General features: G+C 52.4%; 1 protein-coding gene across 8 annotated transcripts; it reads left to right on the top strand.

Moving 5' to 3' along the window:
* Window positions 1-1,196: 1,196 nt before the first annotated feature.
* On the top strand, window positions 1,197-18,816 carry HOOK2 (hook microtubule tethering protein 2; the record flags this gene model as incomplete). Of its 8 annotated transcripts, none has more annotated exons than XM_084249082.1 (22): window positions 1,197-1,249; window positions 9,325-9,410; window positions 9,480-9,552; window positions 10,505-10,555; window positions 10,649-10,781; window positions 10,862-10,929; window positions 11,289-11,351; window positions 11,773-11,853; window positions 11,960-12,120; window positions 12,208-12,348; window positions 13,291-13,492; window positions 13,828-13,938; window positions 14,048-14,135; window positions 14,489-14,558; window positions 15,191-15,328; window positions 15,425-15,512; window positions 15,708-15,742; window positions 17,870-17,952; window positions 18,033-18,136; window positions 18,336-18,446; window positions 18,515-18,586; window positions 18,667-18,816. In XM_084249082.1, exons 6-22 carry the CDS (start codon window positions 10,879-10,881, stop codon window positions 18,814-18,816), a joined length of 1,749 nt encoding a protein of 582 aa, XP_084105208.1. In that variant the 5' UTR covers window positions 1,197-1,249; window positions 9,325-9,410; window positions 9,480-9,552; window positions 10,505-10,555; window positions 10,649-10,781; window positions 10,862-10,878. The 8 variants fall into 8 exon arrangements, with proteins under 8 accessions (XP_084105208.1, XP_084105214.1, XP_084105212.1 ...); XM_084249088.1 differs by lacking the exon at window positions 1,197-1,249 and adding an exon at window positions 8,689-8,827 and having other exon boundaries at window positions 13,363-13,492; XM_084249086.1 differs by lacking the exon at window positions 1,197-1,249 and adding an exon at window positions 8,689-8,827 and having other exon boundaries at window positions 18,036-18,136; window positions 18,345-18,446.
* Window positions 18,817-20,510: the final 1,694 nt, after the last annotated feature.

Raw genomic sequence — 20,510 nt, 5'->3', positions numbered from 1 at the left:
GTATATCTGTCTATGTGTGTCTTTGTGAACTTGCTGGCATGTGTGTGGGGCCAGTGTGTGTTTGCAACTAATCTATGTGAAATCTGTGGTATGTGTGTATCTTGCTGATCTGTGTGTATGTCTATATGAGTTCTGTGGCTGCACGTGTGTGTGCATGTGCATGTATCTGGTCTGTGTTGGTATGACTACGTTAACCATTAAGGTCTGTCAGTGTCTCTGTGCCAGTGTGTCTATGAATGTGTGGCTATGGCCTATACCTGCTCTCTATGCTGGTTGTGACTGTCTGTTCAGGCCACGTCTGTGAATATGTCAGTCTATCTGCTTATATCTGCTGGTGGATCTGAAGTGTGTGTATGTTACCAGTGAGACAGTAAGTATCTGTGAGAACTGTGGTGTCTCTAGAAGCATCTCTGAGTGTGTATGCAGACTGGCACTCTCCATGGTGGTGTCTGCATGCCCTCTTTGTCCATAACTCCATGGGTTGGTATTTCCTTTGACTCTCACTATCTTTTTAGTTGGGACCTTGTTGGTATGTGTATACATGTTGCTTTATCTTGTGTCAGAATCTGACAGCATGTGTGTGTGTGTGTATGTATATTTTCTGTAGCTCTTGAGATATTTGTACTAAATATGACTGTACATTCTCTTTGATTTGATCACATTCATACACTGTCTCCTTGTGTCTGTATGTCAGGCCTGCCTATGTTTCTAGCCTGTCGGGTTTGCCTCAGTGCACATGAGTTCCCCACTATCTGCCAGACTGTGTTCTCTCCCATGAATAGCCATGTCTTTTGTGTTTGTTTGTGTGTCCATCTTGCCTGTGTGCCAGGTTGCTTTACCTGTGTCACATACACCTTGCTGCATGCCTCTGTTCTGTCAATTGTTGTCTTCAAGTGTTTGGTCTTGTTTCTGAGCCTGCTGCGTCACTGTGTCTGTGTATGATAGCTGTTGCTGGGTTGTCTTGCCCAGATGTGTGTCTCACTCTGTCATTGTATCGTGGTTGGCAGTCTGTTTGTGACCAGGGGTTTGTGTGTCTGGACTGTTTCTCTCAGGGTGACTGTGTATGTGTACATTCATTACCGCCCTGCCCCCCCAAGTCTGGCCACCCTGGGCCATGTTTACTCTGTCCCCAGCCAGTTTCTACCCTGGTCTGGGAGGGGCTGACCCTCCTGTCTGTCCAGACAGCAGTCCACAGGATGTTCCCGAGACGCTGTCTCCACCAACATCCCCTCCCTTGGGCCACCCTCTGGTTAGGACCCAGGAGTCCAAGGCAGCGGGGGTGGGGCCACAGTGTGGTGGTAGGGGCTTGTCAGAGCCAGGAATGAGGGTGGGGGATGGGGAGGGGACGGGTCCAACTGGTTCAACCTCATTCCTGCCCCGCCTCTCACTTCCTGGGTGCCCTCGGGGACAGGGGGTGGACAGTATGAACCCCATGGCCTCAGAGAGCCTGGGTGGGGCATGGCCTGCCCAGCAACTAGTCACTTCTGCTGGCCACCCTAATATCCAGGCCTGAGAGACAGAAGCCTAGGTCCTTCCCCAGGCCATGCCCCCTCCCTGATCCTGTGGCCCAGCTCTGGATGCAAAGCGTCCCAGCTATTATTCACCTAATCCCTATAACACCACAATGAGCCAGACATAATTACCTCCCATTTGCAGATGGGGAAACTGAGATCCCGATGGTAACAAGGCAATCAGGATATGAACCCAGTTCTGTAAGCTACCCAAGACCCCCAGCCAACTAGTTCACCAACTGCCTTCCCTCTCCTCTCTAAAAATGGTACATGTGGGGTGAAGTATGAACCCTGGCCCCCAGGAGGCCCAGTTCAAGGGGGCGCCAGGCTTGCTCTGAGTCAAATGGGGCCTCTGGATGAAATGAATAAGAAAACGGCTTTAACCGTTTCATCGCCAGGACAGGCTCTGCCAAAACTTCCTGTGGGCTGGGGGAGGAGGGTTTGGGGGCTGGGTTCCCGGAGATCTGGGGTATGGGGGGAGTCCCTGACAATTCAGTAGTGGGGAAAAGTCTCTAGGGAATTTAGTGAGGGCCAGCTAAGGGAGGCCACCGGCCGGCCTGCTGCAGGGGGAGTCCTTCTTCCTGGAGTGTGATATCCCCAGAACTTCGTTTTCAGCCCCCACTGCCCGGAGGGGGTCTCAAAATCCACAGCCCCCTCCCCAGGGACCTGAGTCATACGTGGGAAAAGATGAGAGGAGTGAGTCATGGGGGTGAAAAGGGGGAGCAAGGTCAACGGCAGCCAAGGGACCCCTGGGCTGGCCTGAGTCACAAACGCGCTGGCCTTGCTGACCCCACCCCCTTCATCCAGAGACCAGGAGCAGGAAGCATTTGGTCCGGGGGCACAAAGGAGCTGGAGTAAGTACAGGAGGGGGAGGAGGAAGCACGCACCCGGCTGCGGGCTGCGCGGGGAGCTCCGGTTCCCATGGTAACTGGGGGGGTCTCTCAGCTCTAAGGAGGGGGTTCCTCCCTTAACAGGGACGGCCCCGCCAACCGGGGAAGCCCCCGCGCTAGGTAGAGGGGCCACAAGTTTCAGATCAGGCAGGAAGGGGTTAACAGCGGCCCCCTCCCGGGTTTCACCAGTGACCAGAGTCCCAGGAGTGGGGCTGTGCCTGGAGGGGACCCCCCCCCACCCTCCAACGCGCACACGCAGCTAACCCACCCCCGCGCTCACACGCACGACTGCGTCGGGCTTCACGCACGCAGTGACCCCCGTTGTGTCTCACGTCACGACGACGCAACGCGCCTCCGCAGCTGGGGAGGGGCCCTCCTTGTGGAGAGCAGTAGGGGGACGCCGGGCTCACTCTCCCCGCAACCAGTTGAGTCCATCTTTGCATTGCAAGTGGTCCCAGTCCCTGTTGACTTTGACAAACCCCCAGTAAGGTCCCAAGCTCTCTGACCCAGTGTCACAAGGACACAGGATACACCTGCCACATGTTGGCACGAAGCTTCACTAGTCCAGAGAGCCCCACAGTGAACACAGTCACACTGTCACACACAGAACCACACAGAGACCCAGAGAGTTATGCAGGCACACCCATCACACAGATTGTGGTAGGGGCATTGGGCCATCTTCATACACAGATAGCTGGCACATACAGACACTCTGATAAAATCATGCCATCACCATCAAGACAAAATAAGACACAAACAGATGAAAGTCTTGGACTTTAGTAACCCCTCTCACATGGAGATGGGGGTTGGGGGACAGACACAAGATGGTCATGCTGTCACATCATCACCACAAATAGTATCCACAAAGTAAATTAGGGTGAGACATGCAAGCCCATAAGGCTACACACAGGGACACCAGATTGTCCTAAGGTATGGACAAACCAAGGACACACATGACAGGGTCATGTTATAGAAAGACACATGACAAAAAAAAGTAGGACATGGTCACATAAATACAACCTATAGTCACTGAAGTCACATTGAGGTACTGATTATCACACACTTCTCATTCAAAGAGATACACAAAGCAGAATCCCTAATAGAAGAGTATGTGCCCTAGTCCCTGACAGGCCCCCACAACATCATATAATACAGATAGCCTGGGGCCTCCCTGTTGGCACAAGGGATTAAGCACCTTGAAGCTATCCACAGCCCCTGCAGCAGGAGTTCAATCCCTGGCCAGAAAGCTACCCACATGGCACAGCAGACCTCTCCTGTCTCGCCCAGTGCTCCCCTCAGCACTGTATTTCAACCTGTTCTGTTCCCCACTCTGTCTCTAGTAGATCCTCTCACCCCCAGCACCTCTGGCCTGTACCCCAGTTCTTCTATGCATAAATAAGTAAATCCTTAAAAAAAATACAGATAGCCTGTGCCACATATTCACATGGTCCCCATGACACATGGAAACAGGTGAATGCAGACATACAGACCTTTGCACACAAATTCACAGCACCACCATCTCACATGTACATAAATGTGAGCACACTTCGCTTGGACTCAGACAAAAACGCCAGGAGGAGGACATGATGGGAGTTCCTGGCCAGATGTCAGTGTCACAAAGGGGACCTGTCAGGATCCCTTGTGGTAGGGGGCATGATGTTCACCCCACAGTTCTGGTCACTCTAGAGAGGAGGGGCACCATCATCAGACCGTGTGAACCCAGGGTCTCCATCCTAACCCTCATGACTAGGTTTCTGCCCAGATGTAAAGGCTGGATGGAGGGGGCAGGCGGGGGTCCAGCTATGGCCACAGGGAGGGACTGAGTCACCCACTTCCCAGCAGTCCAACCCAGGCTGGGCCCAGCTGTTCCTGGAAATAGACAAGAGGGGGGTGGGGTCCCCAAACCAGCTGGGGGCTGTCGGCCCAGACCTGCACTATCCATCTTTACAGAAGGAACCTTCAGACAATACCCCAAACTTTGGAGCTCCCGCCACTGAAAATGGGGGTTTGCATCCTTCCCTCAGGGTTCCTGCTCCAAAATGAGGGTTTCTAGCTCCTTTCATTGAATTGAAGGTGCCTAGTTACTCCAGCAGTCACACTGACTGCATCTCATCCCATAATAGGGATTGATTGATCTTTCCTACCAACATGGGAGGTCCTTTCCTCCCCAAACATGAATCCCTGCCACCCCAATGGAAGGTTGCAGCTCCTCCCCCAAATTGAGGATCTGGACTTTTTCTTATATCTGGGGACTTGGAGGGGGGACTCCCTGGTGGCACAAGGGGTAAAGACACAGCACTATGAAGCTATCTGCAGCCACTGCAGCATGAGTTCAATCCCCAGTCAGGGAGCTACCCACATGGCGCAGCAGACCTCTCCTATCTCACTCCCTGCTCCTCTCAGCAGTGTATTTCAGTCAATCTGCCTGTTTTGTTCCCCACTGTCTCTGGTGAATCCTGTCACACCCACCCCTTACACCTCTGGCCTGTACCCTAGTTCTTGTATGTATAAATAAACAAATCTTTAAAAAAAAAAAATCTGGGGTCTTAGGGCCTCCCTGGTGGCACAAGTGGTGAAGTCTCAGAACGATGAAGCTATCCACAGCCACTGCAGCACAAATCCCATGGGGAGCAGACCTCTTCTGTCTTGTCCAGCTGCTCCCCTCTGCAGTGTATTTCAGTCAATCTGCCTGTTCTGCTCCCCATTCTGTCTCCTGTGAATTCTCTCATCCCCCCCTGCACCTCTGGCCTGTACTCCAGCTCTTGTATGCATAAATAAATCTTAAAAAAAAAAAAAAATCCAGGGATTTGGATCCCTGAATATCTAGAATACCTATAACACGTCAACATTACAATTCAAACGTATTCCACAGATTCCTCCTAAACATCAAGGTCCCTTCTAGGTTTTGCAAATATAGGGAGCCCACCCCTATATTTGTGGGTCTCAGAAGGTCCCCCCAAACACCCTCTGACAAATATTTCCAGTCCCCCGTCCTGTCCTGTCGTTGTAACTAACATCCATACTTCTCTCACCTTCCAATTCTACTTGGGGATCAGAGCGACCCCATTTCCCCCAATGAGCGCTGGATCAGGGAGCTTACAGCAGTTTTTCTCACGCCCGGAAGGCAGCCCAGTCCGGAAGCCGGCACTGCAGGCTCCAGTCCCTTCCTCCCTACTCTCCCAGTCCTTCCCTCCCCCAGGGTTGGAGTTTGAAAACAACTCGGGAAGGGGATGTAGAGGTTTGGACAAGCCTCCTAGCACCCCCCTCCCCAGCTTGCGTGCAGCTGAGAGTCTTAGTGGGCTGTAACTGGCTGTCCAGTGGTAGAGTGACTGTGTTCGATGTGGCTCGAGGGCTGCAGCCATCCTGCCCAACCCGCTTCGGGACTGAGGCTTTGGAGGAAGATTCTTGGGTTGGAGGGAGCAGTGTTCCTCTTCTCAAACTTAGAACCCTCCCCAACCCCTCCCCCCACCAGCATAAGCCGCCCCGCCCTCTGGGTACAACTAATAACCTCTTATTACCACTCATTACCTCGCCCGCCCCGCGGGAGAGGGGCGGCTAGGGGACTCACGCGTCAAAGGGCGCCGGTCTCGGTTTCACCCCCTACCCTTAAAGCTGGCTCCACCCAGAACCTCTTTTTCTTAGCCTACGAACGTGAATTAAAACAGCACTTGCCAACAAGAGTCGACTTCAACTGCGGATATCTTTAAATCGCTTAGCACTGGGACTTCATACTTTAAATATTCAATAAATGGTGACTGCAATGTTATTAACTGCCATTGTCATTAAAATAAGCCCTCCTCCAAGCGCCTCCTAGCGTCGGGTAGGGATCTTGGAATGGACACACCCACTCGTACCTGCACTGGCCAGTTCCTGGGTCTGCGCGCCCCCTGGTGGACCGCGGGCCAGTGTGGCTTGGTCCTGAGTTCTGAGGCTGGAGCACCCTCGTGACGGGTCTCTGGGAGGGGAAGGAGTTCTGCAGTTCAGTGAACTGACCTGTTAGGTAAATGTATCTTTCCGTCACCTAGGACATGTGTCTTTTCTTGCGGCCTCAAGTTAGGACCGTGTCCCCTTATATACACCTGGTGTGAGATCCCCAAGTCGACTCCTTTGGTAAGACCCCTTTAGTGTCCTCCTCAGTCAAGTCCATAGAAAGTGTTAAGGCCTACCTCTCCCCTGTGCAGTTAAAAGCTCCCAGCAGGCCTCCCCAGTGGCGCAGCAGGTTGAGCGCAGTGCAGTGAAGCTGTCCACAGCCTCTGCACCGGGGGGTTCGATACCCAGCCAACCAGGAAGATCCCCACATGGCGCGGCAGACCTCTCCTGTCTCTCCCGCTGCTCCCCTCAGCAGTGTCCTCGGTCCGTCCGCCTGTTCTGATCCCTGCTCTGTCTCTGGTGAATTCTCTCACCCACCCACGCCTCTGGCCTGCACCCCCTACTGTGTAAATAAATAAATCTTTAAAAAAAAATAAGCAAGCTTCCCTGGTGGTGCAGGCGGTTGAGCACCGCACTGTGAAGCTGTCCACAGCCTCTGCAGCGTGGGTTCCATCCCGGCAGGTTGGCGAGAATCCTACATGGCGCAGCAGACCGCTCCTGTCTCACCTGCTGCTCCCCTCAACAGTGTATTTCTTCAGTCTGCCTGTTCTGTTCCCCGCCCTGTCTCTGGTGAATCCTCTCACCCTCCCGTGCATCTGGCCTGTACCCCAGTTCTTGTATAAAAATAAATAAATCTTAAAAAAAAAAAAAAAAAACTCCGAGCAGAGCCTCCCTGATGGCGCAAGGGGTTAAGTCGCAGCACTATGAAGCTGTCCGCAGTCTCTGCAGCAGAGATCGATGTCAGGCCATGGAGCTAACCCACATGGCGCAGAAGACCTCTCCTGTCTTGCCCGCTGCTCCCCTCAGCAGTGTACTTCAGTCAATCTTCCTGTTCTTTTTTTTTTTTTTAAAAAAAAAAAGATTTATTTATTTATGCATACAAGACTTGGGGTGCAGGCCAGAGGTACAGGGGTGAGAAGATGACCAGAGACAGAGTGGGGAGCAGAACAGGCAGACTGACTGAAATACACTGCTGAGGGTGTAACAGGGTGGTCCCCAGGAAAGGGGGAGTTTCCAAGTTTCCTGCCCCACCAAAGGGAGGGTGGAGCTGAGCAGGAAGAGAAGAAGCTGCAGAGGAGACTAAGGAAGGAAGGAAGCAGGATGGAGAGTCAGAAGGAAACCTGGAGGAGGCACATGGAGCGGAGAGACACATGAAGAAACTGCACTTGCCTTTTGGTCGTGGACTGGGTGACAGAGATGTAGGTGAGAGACCCGTGGGGAGGTGACAATGGCTGTTTTTGTCTTGATTTTGATTTTGCTCTTTTCCCTCCAGACTTGTCTGGTTGTTTCTGATCCTTTTCTGTGGGTCCCCACTCTAAGATGCTTTAGACTGTGGCAGGCTTTGGGGCCTGGCTCTGGGCCAATCCCATTTGGATGGAGTTTTACCCACAAGGGGACAGGTAACTTTGGGTGCTTGATTTAAAAACTAGATTCTTTGCCTTTCCTGTATTGTTTCCTAATTGTATTAAATTTCCTTCCAATTAAAGTCTCATATGTTTTGTGTTGATGTGCCTTTCGCAGAACCCATTTAGAGTAGGCAGGTTTGCGGAGTCTGGGCTGTCCCTCTCCCTGCCCTGTAACAAGGGGAGCAGAGGGCGAGTCAGAAGAGGTCTGCTGCCCCATGTGGGTTGCTCCCTGGCCGGGGATCGAACTGGTGCTGCAGTGGCTGTGGATAGCTTCATAGGTTGCGTCTTAACCCCTTGGCCACCAGGGAGGCCCCACAATCTGCCTGTTCTGTTCCCCACTCTGTCTCTGGTGAATCCTCTCACACATACACCCCCCTGCCCCCCGAACCTCTGGCCTACACCTCAGTTCTTGTATGCATAAATAAATACTTTTTAAAAAAGAAAAAAATTTAAAAAAACCCCTCTGATCATAAGGTGGTTAGAAAGAATTTCTCTAAGCACGATGATAAGGGACACAAAAGGGTGGGGGCAGCTCCGTCTCAGATCTCAAAAGAGGAGTGATTGTGAGGTCTCTGCTAACCCAGAAAGAGCAGGGGTAATCAAGTAAGTGGTAGGGCCACCCTTGATAAGCACAAGGCTAGCCCGGACTGACCTCTAGTGGCAGGGCGGGCGCCCAAATGCTGCCCGAATCCAAGATGGAGGTACTGGGGGCCTGAGCGGGCTCTGGGAGATCACGTGTCTGGGGCGGGGCCTGCGCCTAGGGGGCGGGACGGGGCGGCGCTCTAGGCTGAAAGGGAGGTCCCGGCTGCGGGTGCTCGCTGGTGGCAGATCTGGAGGCGGCTGCGTTGGTGGGGCACCGCGGTCGGGTTGAATTCGGTTGGGAGCCATGAGCGTGGACAAAGCCGAGCTATGCGGGTCTCTGCTCACCTGGGTAGGTCGGGGGGCGGGGCCAGGGACAGGTGTGCGCCCTCTCTTCCTGCCAGGAATCCCGGCCCTGGCTTGGTCCATCCCACGGTCCTAGGGCTGGGAGGTGGAGGGGTCGTCGGCCAACGGGGCTGTTGGACTCTGGCCTGAGCACCCGCCCCCGTCACGTGGCAGGTCTGTAAGGAAAGACCAGATGAGGCCCCGCCCCCCGCAGCTGGGTCGTGTAGGGCGTAGGTACAGGTGAGCTGACTTGGTCACGTGGTGCCTGTAGGGCCCGGGTGACTTGTGGTTCCGCCCTATCCTGGTCTTGCGGGGTTTGTTGAGCAGAGGTGAGGTGAGACCACGCCTCCTCTGGTCCCAGGTGAGCAGAAGCAAGGCCCCTGCAATTCTGGTACTCTGGAGCCCATAACCAACCATATGAGGTTTCTGGAGACCACGAAATCCTGCAAAAGGGGAGCAGGTCAGTGCTTCCCAGCCTTCACTGTGTTTCCCTCTCTTACCCAGTTCCAGACATTCCAAGTCCCGCCCCCCTGTGCCAGCTCCCAGGACCTGAGCAGTGGCCTTGCAGTGGCCTATGTGCTGAACCAAATGTGAGTGGGGCTGTGGGGGAGGGGCCCCAAAGGGTTCCCCAGTAACTCATCCCACCTTCTCACCCCCAGAGACCCTTCTTGGTTCAACGAAACATGGCTCCAGGGCTTCTCAGAAAACCCAGACTCCAACTGGAGGCTAAAGGTGACAGATGGACTCATAACTGGGGGACAGACTGTTGAAAAGATGACCAGGGGAGCGTCAGCTAGTCATGTCCTGGGTGATGGACAGGCAGACCTAACCAGGATGGGGGCAAGTCTGGTGACCAAACATTTGCTCTTTCATTCATTTATGGAGCAGGTCTGGGCCTGCAGCTCCTAGCCAACTTGCCCTCACACAGTCAATAAATATTCTGATAATGCTTACAAACACATAAACATTAGCAACAATATAAAAACAGTGAAAACAGGACTCCAAGAAAAAGCAGCTAGGCTCTTTGGGTGGTTACTTGAGATGGACTGATCTTCTTGCAAGATTTGGAGGAACAGTATTCTAGGTATTGGGAACAGCAAATAAAAAGTCCCTGAGGTGGGGATAAGCTTCGTATGATCCCGGAATGGCAGGAAGTTTTCAGAACAGAAAGCCAGGGGGTAGAAATGAGGTCATCAGGGCCTGGCAGGCCTGGCTAGGGCTGTGGATTCTATTTTTAAGTGCTGTGCAAATTCAAGGAAGGGTTTTAGCAGAGGAAAGATACAACCTGTCTAGGGCTTTAAAAAGCTCCCTGTGGCTACTCTGAGAGAAATGGATTGTAGGCAGCAAAAGTGGAAATTGATAATGGGCTGGCACAATAATCTAAGTGAGAGATGATGGTGGCTAGGGCAAATAGTTAGCAGGACAGATTGTGAGATATTATTGGATTCTGGGGACAGAGGAACAAAGATGGGCAAGTAGATAAGAAGGGCAGGCAGCCACACAGGTCACCCCTAGGAGAGAGGACATTTAGACTGACAGTGGGATCACACAAGAGGATGTGATCTGGGGACTGGAAGGGGAGGCAGGAAAAAAAAGGATCGAGTAGACAGATTCAGGGTGGGGAGTGCTTGGTTTCTTTCTTGGGTATTCTGGGCCCTGAACACAATTCTTTGCACCTCCCCAGGTCAGCAATCTGAAGACAATCTTACAGAGCCTGGTGGAGTACTATCAGGATGTGAGTAACTAAAGGGATTTAGGTGGTTGGGTTGAGGGAGTCCCTGACACACACCTATGAGTCCCTGACACACACCTCCTCCCATATCCTCAGGTCCTGGGGCATCCTATTTCTGAGCAGCACCTCCCAGATGTGAGCCTCATCGGCGAGTTCTCAGAACCAGAAGAGCTCGGCAAGCTTCTCCAGCTGGTGCTGGGCTGTGCCATCAGTTGCGAGAAAAAGCAGGGTATGGAATGTTAGGAGGTTCCCCGGGGCAAACTATCCTCCCTCCCTTCACTTCTCAGTCTCCCCCACCTTGGTCCCCAGAGCACATCCAGAGAATCATGACGCTGGAGGAATCAGTTCAGCATGTGGTAATGGAAGTCATCCAGGAGGTAGGTGGGGGTGCCCAGTGTGGCAAAGAGCTTTGGGGGAGGAGATGTCTCCAAGACAGAGGGAACTGGACAGAGGCTGGGCTCTGCCTGGAAGTCAGCTGGCCATATTTCCTTGTCTCGTGTCTGGCAGCTCCTTTGGGCTCAAAGTCACAATCTAGCAGCCTCAAAGGACCCAGCCCCTGTGTGTGTTGGGGAATGCATGGCAGGAGGGCATCCTCTGGACTGGGGTGCTTTGGGAGACCTGGCTTTAATGACAGGGGAATGAGGGGTTTTTCAAGCTTATGAGATGATTGAAGCCTTGAAGTCTGCCCTCAGAGATACCAATTCATCTCAGTGTACCCGCCAATATCTCTCTCCAGCTCATAACCAAAGACACCCCTGACTCCCTATCAACGGAGACATATGGGAACTTTGACAGTCAGGTAAGTGGTGCGGAACCTGGTTCAAGATCCCCACCCCATTATTATTGGGGCTGCCTAAGGAGTAGGCACTTGTCTTAAACCTATAAAACCTCCACTATGCCTAACCCTCCTACCCCTGCTATCCCTCAGGGTCCTAGTCTTTTCCCTTGCCAGGTTGTTAGACACCCATATTGCCTAAGAAAGTCCCCTGGGACTCTGTCTCTGGTGAATCCTCTCACCTCCCCCCTACCCCCGCACCTCTGGCCTGCACCCCAGTTCTTGTATGCATTAAAAAAAAGTCCCCTGGGGTCCCAGCCCTCTCTTCTTCAGATCCTGAGGGTTTCTTGGCCCCCTCTCTGTCCCTAGAAATCCCAGCTTCCTTTCTCCAAGTCTCCTCCCCAGATTCTTGAATTCCTTGCCCCCCATCCCCTACCCTCCTCAGTCCCGCAGGTACTACTTCCTAAGCGAGGAGGCTGATGAGGGGGATGAGCTGCAGCAGCGCTGTCTGGATTTGGAGCGGCAGGTGGGGTGAGGTGGGGGATCACAGATGCTCTTGGGGCAGGGTTGCCTATAGAACACCCCCCCACACACACACCAAGCTCCTGTTCATCTGCATGCCTTGCCTGCAGCTGGTGCTCCTGTCTGAAGAAAAGCAGATCCTGGCACAGGAGAATGCAGCACTGAGAAAGAGTGTGGGCCGGCCTGAGGGTGAGGGTGCCACAGGTCTCACGGCCAAGAAGCTACTGCTGCTGCAGTCCCAGCTGGAGCAGCTGCAGGAGGAGAACTTCAGGTGTGATCAGTGGGGATTTGGCCAGGCAGGCCAGAGGATTAGTGAGGTGTGGCTTCCTTCATGTGCCCTTTACCCTGCGTCCCTCAGGCTAGAGAGTGGCAGGGAGGATGAGCGGCTGCACTGTGCAGAATTAGAGCGGGAGGTCACTGAGCTGCAGCAGCGGAACCAGGCGCTGACCAGTCTGGCCCAGGAGGCTCAGACCTTGAAGGATGAGATGGATGAGCTTCGGTGAGTGGTGGGACCTCAGTCCTGATGCATAATCCATTGTCAGAGTGCCTGTTTGATGCCACAGTACCTCTTTAACTCCACAATGCCCAGGTGAGCCCCACAGTTTGTTCTCAACCCTACTGTCCTGGACTCTACCATGGCCCCTGATCCTTAGTGCCCGCCCCCGTCATGATCCCACAGTGTCCCTTGTTATCCCACATTGTATCCCCTAGACCTAACAGCATCCATATCAGCAAGCCTGGGAGGTTTCCCATGCCTCCCCTGTATCATTCTGGGTCTCATCATGCCCCAGGATCCCATAGTAGCTTCTAGGACCCCACAATACAATAGCCTTTTAGCCTCCTATATCCCCATTGTGCCCCCCTAACACAACTGTACCTTCTCACAACTCCATAGCATCCCTGTACCCCAGCATGCTTGATGGACCCCCATAGTCCTCATCCCTTCAACTGCACTGTACCTTCTGTATTCCTGAAGGGCTCCCTGTTTGGTCTCATGGTTACTTTGTAATGTTCAAGTTGCTAGTGAACCCCTACTGTATCTTTAAGAACCCCATTGTGCCCTGGCTCCAAAGCCCCCCCTCTCAATGGTCCCTGCAACCACGGTGCCCTTTGTTCCCACAATTTCCTGACCCTAAAATGCCCATGGGGGCACTCCTCAGATTATCTTGATCCCTGTCATTTTCCCTGTAGTTCACATTCTGTGTTCCCACAATGTGAGGATTCCTAATTATGAACCTGGGTTGATCATTTGATGCTTAGGCCTCCCTTTTTATTCTCTCATGACCCCCAACTGGACCAGGCTGAGTCTCACCCCGACCCTCATGACCTCTTACCTAGAACCCAAAAAGACTGATACATTTCCTTGGCGTGAGGGCCTCACATCTAAACTAAACCCTGATCCCAGACCCAAACTGTCTTCCTGCTCTTCCCCCCTTCCCAGGCAATCCTCTGAGCGTGCAGGGCAGCTGGAGGCTACCCTTAGCAGCTGCCGCAGCAGGCTGGGAGAGCTGAGGGAGCTGCGGCGGCAGGTGCGGCAACTGGAGGAGTGCAACGTGGGCCACGCAGAGCGCACGAGGCAGTTGGAGGATGAGTTGCGCAGGGCCAGCTCTTTGCGTGCCCAGCTCGAGGCACAGCGGAGGCAGGTGCGGAGGGGGCCCTGGGCTGGGGCCTAGGCCTGGAAGTGGGGCATGGGTCAGGTGAAATCTGCAGACCTAGGTGGTCCGGGCTGCAGGCAGCTCACTGTGTGGCCTCCACCATCATGCTTTCCTGGCTCCGGTATGAGGTGACCTGAGTCCTGCCCAAGCTCTCTCCCTCATTAACCATAGACCATGCCCTTTAGGCCTTGTCAGTTCTCCCTGACCAGCTCTGTTTGGTTTGTAAGCCACACCTACCACTTAAGCCCTGCCCATCTATTTTCATTCCAGCAGTGCCCCTTCTCTTACCATTCCTGCAGTCCTCACCCATCCTTTCTCTTCAGGTTCAGGAACTGCAAGTGCAGCGCCAGGAAGAGGCGATGAAGGCAGAGAAATGGCTATTTGAGTGCCAAAATCTGGAGGAAAAGTATGAATTGGTGACAAAGGAGAAAGAGGTGAGGTTGAGATCCCACCACCCAAGCCCTGTCCTGCCCATCATGGGCTAGCCCAATCCCCAGGAGGCCAGTCTTGCTTCAAGTGGCTTCATGCACCCCTTTCCTCCAGCGGCTGTTGGCAGAGCGGGACTCCCTGCGGGAGGCCAACGAGGAGCTGCGCTGTGCCCAGCTGCAGCCACAGGGATTGACCCAGGCTGGTGAGTTGAAGCACAGAACTAGATCTGGAGGAAGACAGCCCTAGGGCGCTGTTAGGGCAAACAGAAAAAGCAGTGTCCCAGGGCTTGTCTAGGCTGAGGGATCACGCTGGAGGGAGACTGCGTAGAAAGGAAAGAGGTAATGTGGGCCGACAGAAGGCAATGCCTGTCTTTCAGGCTCAGGGTGGCAAAGGCAAACTTAGGCCAAGCATCACAGTCCCTGTCAAGCCTGGGGTGCACTCTCTCCAGTCAGATTTTTGACTCAACTGGAGTCTCCAAAGTGATTCTTAGAAAGAAAACCCTAGGAAAGGGAGCATGGACTGTGCATCAAGCTGAAGATTTCTTGCTTTCTCAAGATCTATCATTAGATCCCACCTCACTGGACACTGAAAACTTAGCAGCGGAAATCTTTCCTGCGGAGCTCAGGTATCCTGGGTCACTCAGACTCTAGCCAACCCTGGCCTGCCAGTGCCCACCCTCAGTCCTGCCCCCAGACCTGCATGCAATTCCCAGGTCCAAATCCCAGCCTGCTTCTTTGGCACAGCCACTCTTAAACTGCCCTAAATTGGACCCAGCCTCTAGCCCTACTTTGGCTCTGGCTCCATACTCAGTTCACAAATTAGGGCCAGTGCATCTGCCTCCTCCCCCAACACCCCCCCAAGCAAAAAGTCTATGCCCAGCTCCACCAACATAGGGCTGTGACCACAAAGCACATCCTTGTCCCCACTGTAGCCTCTGCTAGGTTCAGGGACCAGTGACCTGTCTAGAGGTCCCACCTCAGCGCTCCCTGTAGGTGCATCTTTTCCTATATCCCCAACCCCAGCATGCCAATCCTCTCTTTGGCCCCGCCCTTACGCATAGCCCCACCCACTCTGCCCCCCACCTCTAGAACTCTGCCCACCCACTCTTACTTTGAGTCCCAAGCAATATAATCCTACCCCAGGACTTTCCCCCAGAGTTCTGTCCCTCTCCTGGCCTCTTCCACCTTCACTGGCCTGATCCTGGGCAAGCTTGCAGAGGGTGACTGTCCCCAGTCCTGCACACTCCTTCCTCTGCAGGGAGACACTTCTGCAGCTTCAGCTGGAGAACAAGCGACTATGCCAACAGGAGGCAGCTGATCGCGACCGACAGGAGGAGCTACAGCGCCATCTGGAGGAGGCCAACCGGGAGCGCCACCGGCTGGAGACTCAGCACCGGTGAGGACCCAGCTGAGCAGGGCCCTGCGTGGAAGGAATTACAAGACAGGTGCTGGCACTGAGATTTTTCACTTTTCCTCCCCTCTTCCTCCTCAGGCTGAACCAGCAGCAGCTGTCAGAGCTACGGGCCCAAGTGGAGGACCTTCAGAAGGCCCTGCAGGAACAGGGGTGCAAGACTGAGGATGTGAGTCCTCCCCTCCTCCCTGCCTTATTTCCCCTTGTGCCCCCCACAGTAACCCTCCTCTCTCCCCCCTCTGCTGCTGGATGTCTGCTGTAGTCCATTGTAAGTAGCGTGGGCCCAGGGTGGCACCTACTACCCTCACCCCTGGAAGGGGTTGGGTCCTCTGGATGCACCTCACCTGCCTCTTCTCTCCCTCAGTCCACCCTGTTGAAGAGGAAGCTGGAGGAACATCTGTGAGTCCCAGAGGGGGCACTCGTGGGAGGAAAGGCAGGGGCAAAGGTGTGGGGGGGTTGCATGGGGAGTTATTTAGGAGGAGAGCAGAGTCAGCTGAAACACAGACCAAGGCCTCAGATAAAGGGAAGGAATATGGGCTGTTTTTAGGGAGAAATGGGGAACCACAGAAGGGATTTCAGCAAGATGGTGTGACAAAGTTGTTGCCTATATACATTGTTTAAAAATAAGCTATTTTAGGGGCCTCCCTGGTGGCCTAGGGGTTAAGTCTCACTGCTATCACCACTGAAGCCTGAATTCCATCCCTGGCCAGGGAGTTAACCCACATATGGGGTAGCAGACTTCTCCTGTCTCACCCACTGCTCCCCTTAGCAGTATAATTCAGTAGATCCACCTTTTCTGCTCCCAACTCCATCTCTGGTGAATCCAGTTGCCATCCTGCATTTCTGTCCTACACCCTAGATCTTCTACACCAAAAAGTCTCCCCATTAGCAGTTTTACCCCATCCCTGTTAGTTTATTATGGAAATCCTTCCAGTTTTTTTTTTTTTTTAAAGATTTATTTATTTATTTATACAAGCACTGGGTACAGTGAGAATCGCGGGAGGGCAAGATAATTCACCAGAGTCAGAGAGCAGAGCAGGCAGAATGATGAGGCACACTGCTGAGGGGAGCAGTGGGTGGCAGGAGAGGTCTGTGTGCCATGTAGGACCCTCCTCCAGTGGCCAGGGAGCAGGCGGGGATCGAACCAGCGCTGCAGAGGCTGCTTCGCAACCCAGCACTCAACCGCTGCGCCTCCAGGGAGGCCCCCTTCCAGTATTTTTTTAAAGATTTATTTATTTATGCATACAAGAGCTGGGGTGCAGGCCAGAGATGCTGTGGGGTGGTGGTGGTGAGAAGATTCACCAGAGACAAAGTGGGGAGCAGAACAGGCAGATCCGCTGAAATGCACTGCTGAGGGGAGCAGTGGGCGAGATAGGAGAGGTCTGCTGCTCCATGTGGGTCACCTCCTTTGCCAGGGTTCAAACTCATGCTGCAGTGGCTGAGGATGGCTTCACAGTCTTGGATCTTAACCTCTTGTGCCACCAGGGAGGTCCCCTTCCAGTTTTTAAAGCAAATGTAAATGAATGTGTATTTTTATTTTCATTCCTTATTTACAAGAAAGATGACTGGGAAATTTCTCTATATTAATAAATAGAAAGAGTCATTATTTTTTGTAAATATAGTGACCTTTGTCAACTAGGCATTACAAAACATGAATTGGGTGACTGCTTTCTCAGTTCTGCCAAAGGTGGAATGTAGCTAGTACTACAAAGCACAGAGACGTTCTTTCCTTACAGAGGATGGATACCTAGAGACATTAAAACTTAATTTTCTGTAGAATTCTGGTCCAAAAGGACTGGCATGTACCATTTTTGTAGAATGAACTAATGTATTAACTCATTCTTTCAAGGTATTTGCAATTTCAAACAAGGCAGAAACGTATAACCTGTAAATGCATCATTTTGCTTGACAACAAATCTATCACAAAAAGTAGAATTAGTGTCTCAAATGGCACATGCCTTTGTAAGTTTAGTAAACATACCAATGATTTGCTATTAGATTTTTCTTGTTTTATTTTATTTCTTTATCTTTATTAAGGTTACATTGGTTTACATCTTTGTTATTAGATGCTATATCATGTTCCATATCCAATGCACAATTCAAGAGAGGAGGAAGGAGTATTAGCAAATCTTGGGGGCTTTGGGACAGGTGGCAAAACTTTCAGAGTGTGTTTCCTTTTGTTATGAGAGATTTGCATCCTAGACAGATCCTTGGCTGCTAGGTGAAGAATGGAAGTAAGGGATTGAGGGTAGCAGAGGCTGGTGGGGGATGTGTGGCTGGATCAGGGAGAGGACTATGGAATGGGGAGCAATGGACTAATGGGCTGGTCCAGGGACCATCTGCTTAGGGTGTGGGGATTATGGCTCCAATGGCTGAGGAAAGGGCACAGAGCTCCAAAGCCGAGTTTACTGTGCAGGCAGAAAGGTCTATGCAGCCTTTCTGGCTGGCTGGAGAGCTGTGGCTGCCACTGGGGGAGGAGAGATGGCCCTAAAGGTCAGTTTGCTGCTGCCTATCCCATGCCCATAGACAGAAGCTTCATGAGGCAGATCTGGAGCTGCAGCGAAAGCGGGAGTACATTGAGGAACTGGAACCACCTGCTGATAGCAGCAGTGAGTAGAGCTGGAAGGTCAGATGGATGGAGGGACTCCCAGAGCTTGATGTGGAGCTGAGGGCCGCCTTGTTCCCTCAGCAGCCCGACGTATTGAGGAGCTGCAGCATAGCCTGCAGAAGAAGGATGCGGACTTGCGTACCATGGAGGAACGGTACCGCCGTTACGTGGACAAGGCACGCACGGTGAGGATGCTGGGTACCTCCTATGGAAGGTGCTGCGTCCCCATGCCTCAAGTCTCTTGCCAGTTTGCTTATCTCTGCTCCCCATCCCATCATGTCACAGACTTCTATGCCACTGTCAGGAGTTGTCATAACGTACTCCAACAGGTAAAGGGGCCCAAGAGGCCAAGATCACTCTGGTTGTGTCTTTCCCAAATCCTAGGTCATACAGACCTTGGAACCCAAGCAGCGGCCACCTGGGGGTGCACCACTAGAACTCCACACCCTGAGGACACAGCTGCGGGAAAGGGATGTCCGCATTCGCCATCTGGAGGTGGGTGTCCACGTCCCTTGGTGCTATCCCCAGTGTATCCAGGTTCTTAACTATTGCCTCCCTAACAGATGGACTTTGAGAAGAGCCGAAGTCAGAGGGAACAAGAAGAAAAACTGCTCATCAGTGCCTGGTATAATATGGTGAGTGTACAGTTACCATGGCTAGAGCACTGGGGTGTCCTAAGGGCTCATCTGACCTGAATCATGCCGTCTCCCTCCAGGGCATGGCTCTGCAGCAGCGAGTAGGAGAAGAGCGGGCACCTACCCATGCCCAGTCATTCCTAGCACAGCAGCGGCTGGCCACCAACTCTCGCCGTGGACCCCTAGGACGCTTAGCATCCCTGAATATGCGCCCCCTGGACAAACATTGATGGACCTCAGGATTCTGCCACCTGCCCAGCCAGTCAGGGCTTAATCTACCCTGAATTTCCCCAACTTGTGGCAAAGAGCCCAGAATCATGCTTCAGCCACCTGTTGGGGAGCCTCAAAACTGTGATCGCCATCCTTTGCTCTCCCATATGGGACAGGAGTGCAGGATAGGACAGGTGGCAAATATGGCCCTATTCTTTTTAGCAATGTGATTCTTATCCGTGATTTTTCTCCCTGGGGTTCACAAGCTGCCAGAGGAGAGTAATTTTATATTTGAGAAAATAAATAAATAAGACTTTTAATCTGCCCTGGCTAGCCTCTGGGCACTGAGGTGAGAAAGAGAAGATGACCAGAGATGCAGACCATTGTTTTTAAGAAAGGCCTGACTTCTTACTAAAGTGTGAGTGACTTCTAGCACTCAGTGGGAGGTGAGGATCATGTTTATGTGACTGTGTGTTTGTGTGGTGGATTTTGAAGAATTTCAGATAAAGACCCCTGCCTCATGAAGCTGTATTTTTTTTTTAGATTTATTTATTTATTTTTAAAGATTTATTTATTTATGCATATAAGAGCTGGGGTATAGGCCAGAGGTGGCGGGGGGTGCTGGTGAGAGGATTCACCAAAGACAGAGTGGGGAGCAGAACAGGAGGATTGACTGAAATACATTGCTGAGGGTAGTAGCGGGCTAGACAGGAGAGGTCTGCTGCGCTATGTGGGTCACCTCCCTGGCTGGGGATCGAACTCATGCTGCAGTAGCTGCTCATTGCTTCATAGCGCTGTGCTTAACCCCTTGCACCACCAGGGAGGCCCCTATTTTATTTATTTATGTATACAAAAGCTGGGGTATAGGCCAGAGGTGTAGGGTGGGGTGGGGTTAGAGGAGTCACCAGAGAATCCTCTGGTGGGGAGAAAGAGTGGGGAGCAGAACAGGCGGATCTGCTGAAATATACTGCTGAGGGGAGCAGCGGGCAAGACAGGAGAGGTCTGCTGCGTGATGTAGGTTTGCTTTCTGACTGTGGTTCGAACTCCAAAGCTGTCATTTTCATTGAAGGTAGAGACAATACATAAAATAGATAAAGTTTGGTGTAAAAAATACTACAATAAAAAATGAAACAGACAGGGCCTCCCTGGTGGTGCAAGGGGTTAAATTTCAGCACTATGAAGCTATCCGCAGCCACTGCAGCAGGAGCTTGATGCCCAGCCAGGGAGCTAACCCACATGGCACAGCAGGCCTCTCCTGTCTTGCCTGCTGCTCCCCTCAGCAGTGTCTTCAAGTAGATTCACCAGTTCTGCTCCTCACTCTGTCTCTGGTGAATCCTCTCACCCCTGACCCCTACCCTGCACCTCTGGCCTGCACCCAGCTCCTTATGCATAAATAAATTAAAAAAAAACTTAAAAAAAAAAAAAGAAACAGACAAAAGTGAAGCTGATGCAGGAGGTGGGTTTGGGTAATGGCAATTTTTAATAAAAGGTCAGGAAAAGAGGCCTCATGAAGAAAGTGACAACTTAGGTAGAGGCCTGAACAAGGTAAGGGAGGGGCCACATAGGTATCTGGAGAAGTGATCCAGGCAGAGGGAACAGCATGTGCAAAGACCCTATGATAACTTACTTGAAGGATTAATGGTGTAATGAGGAAGCCAGTGCAGACAAAGCAGAGTGATTTGGGGGAAAAGAATGTGAAGAGATGAGGGTAGGG

Source organism: Talpa europaea (assembly GCF_964194135.1).
Source record: "Talpa europaea genome assembly, chromosome: 12".
In the NCBI taxonomy this organism is placed as follows: domain Eukaryota; kingdom Metazoa; phylum Chordata; class Mammalia; order Eulipotyphla; family Talpidae; genus Talpa; species Talpa europaea.
Note: the sequence above shows the minus strand (reverse complement) of the source record. Positions and strands in the feature narration are given on the sequence as shown.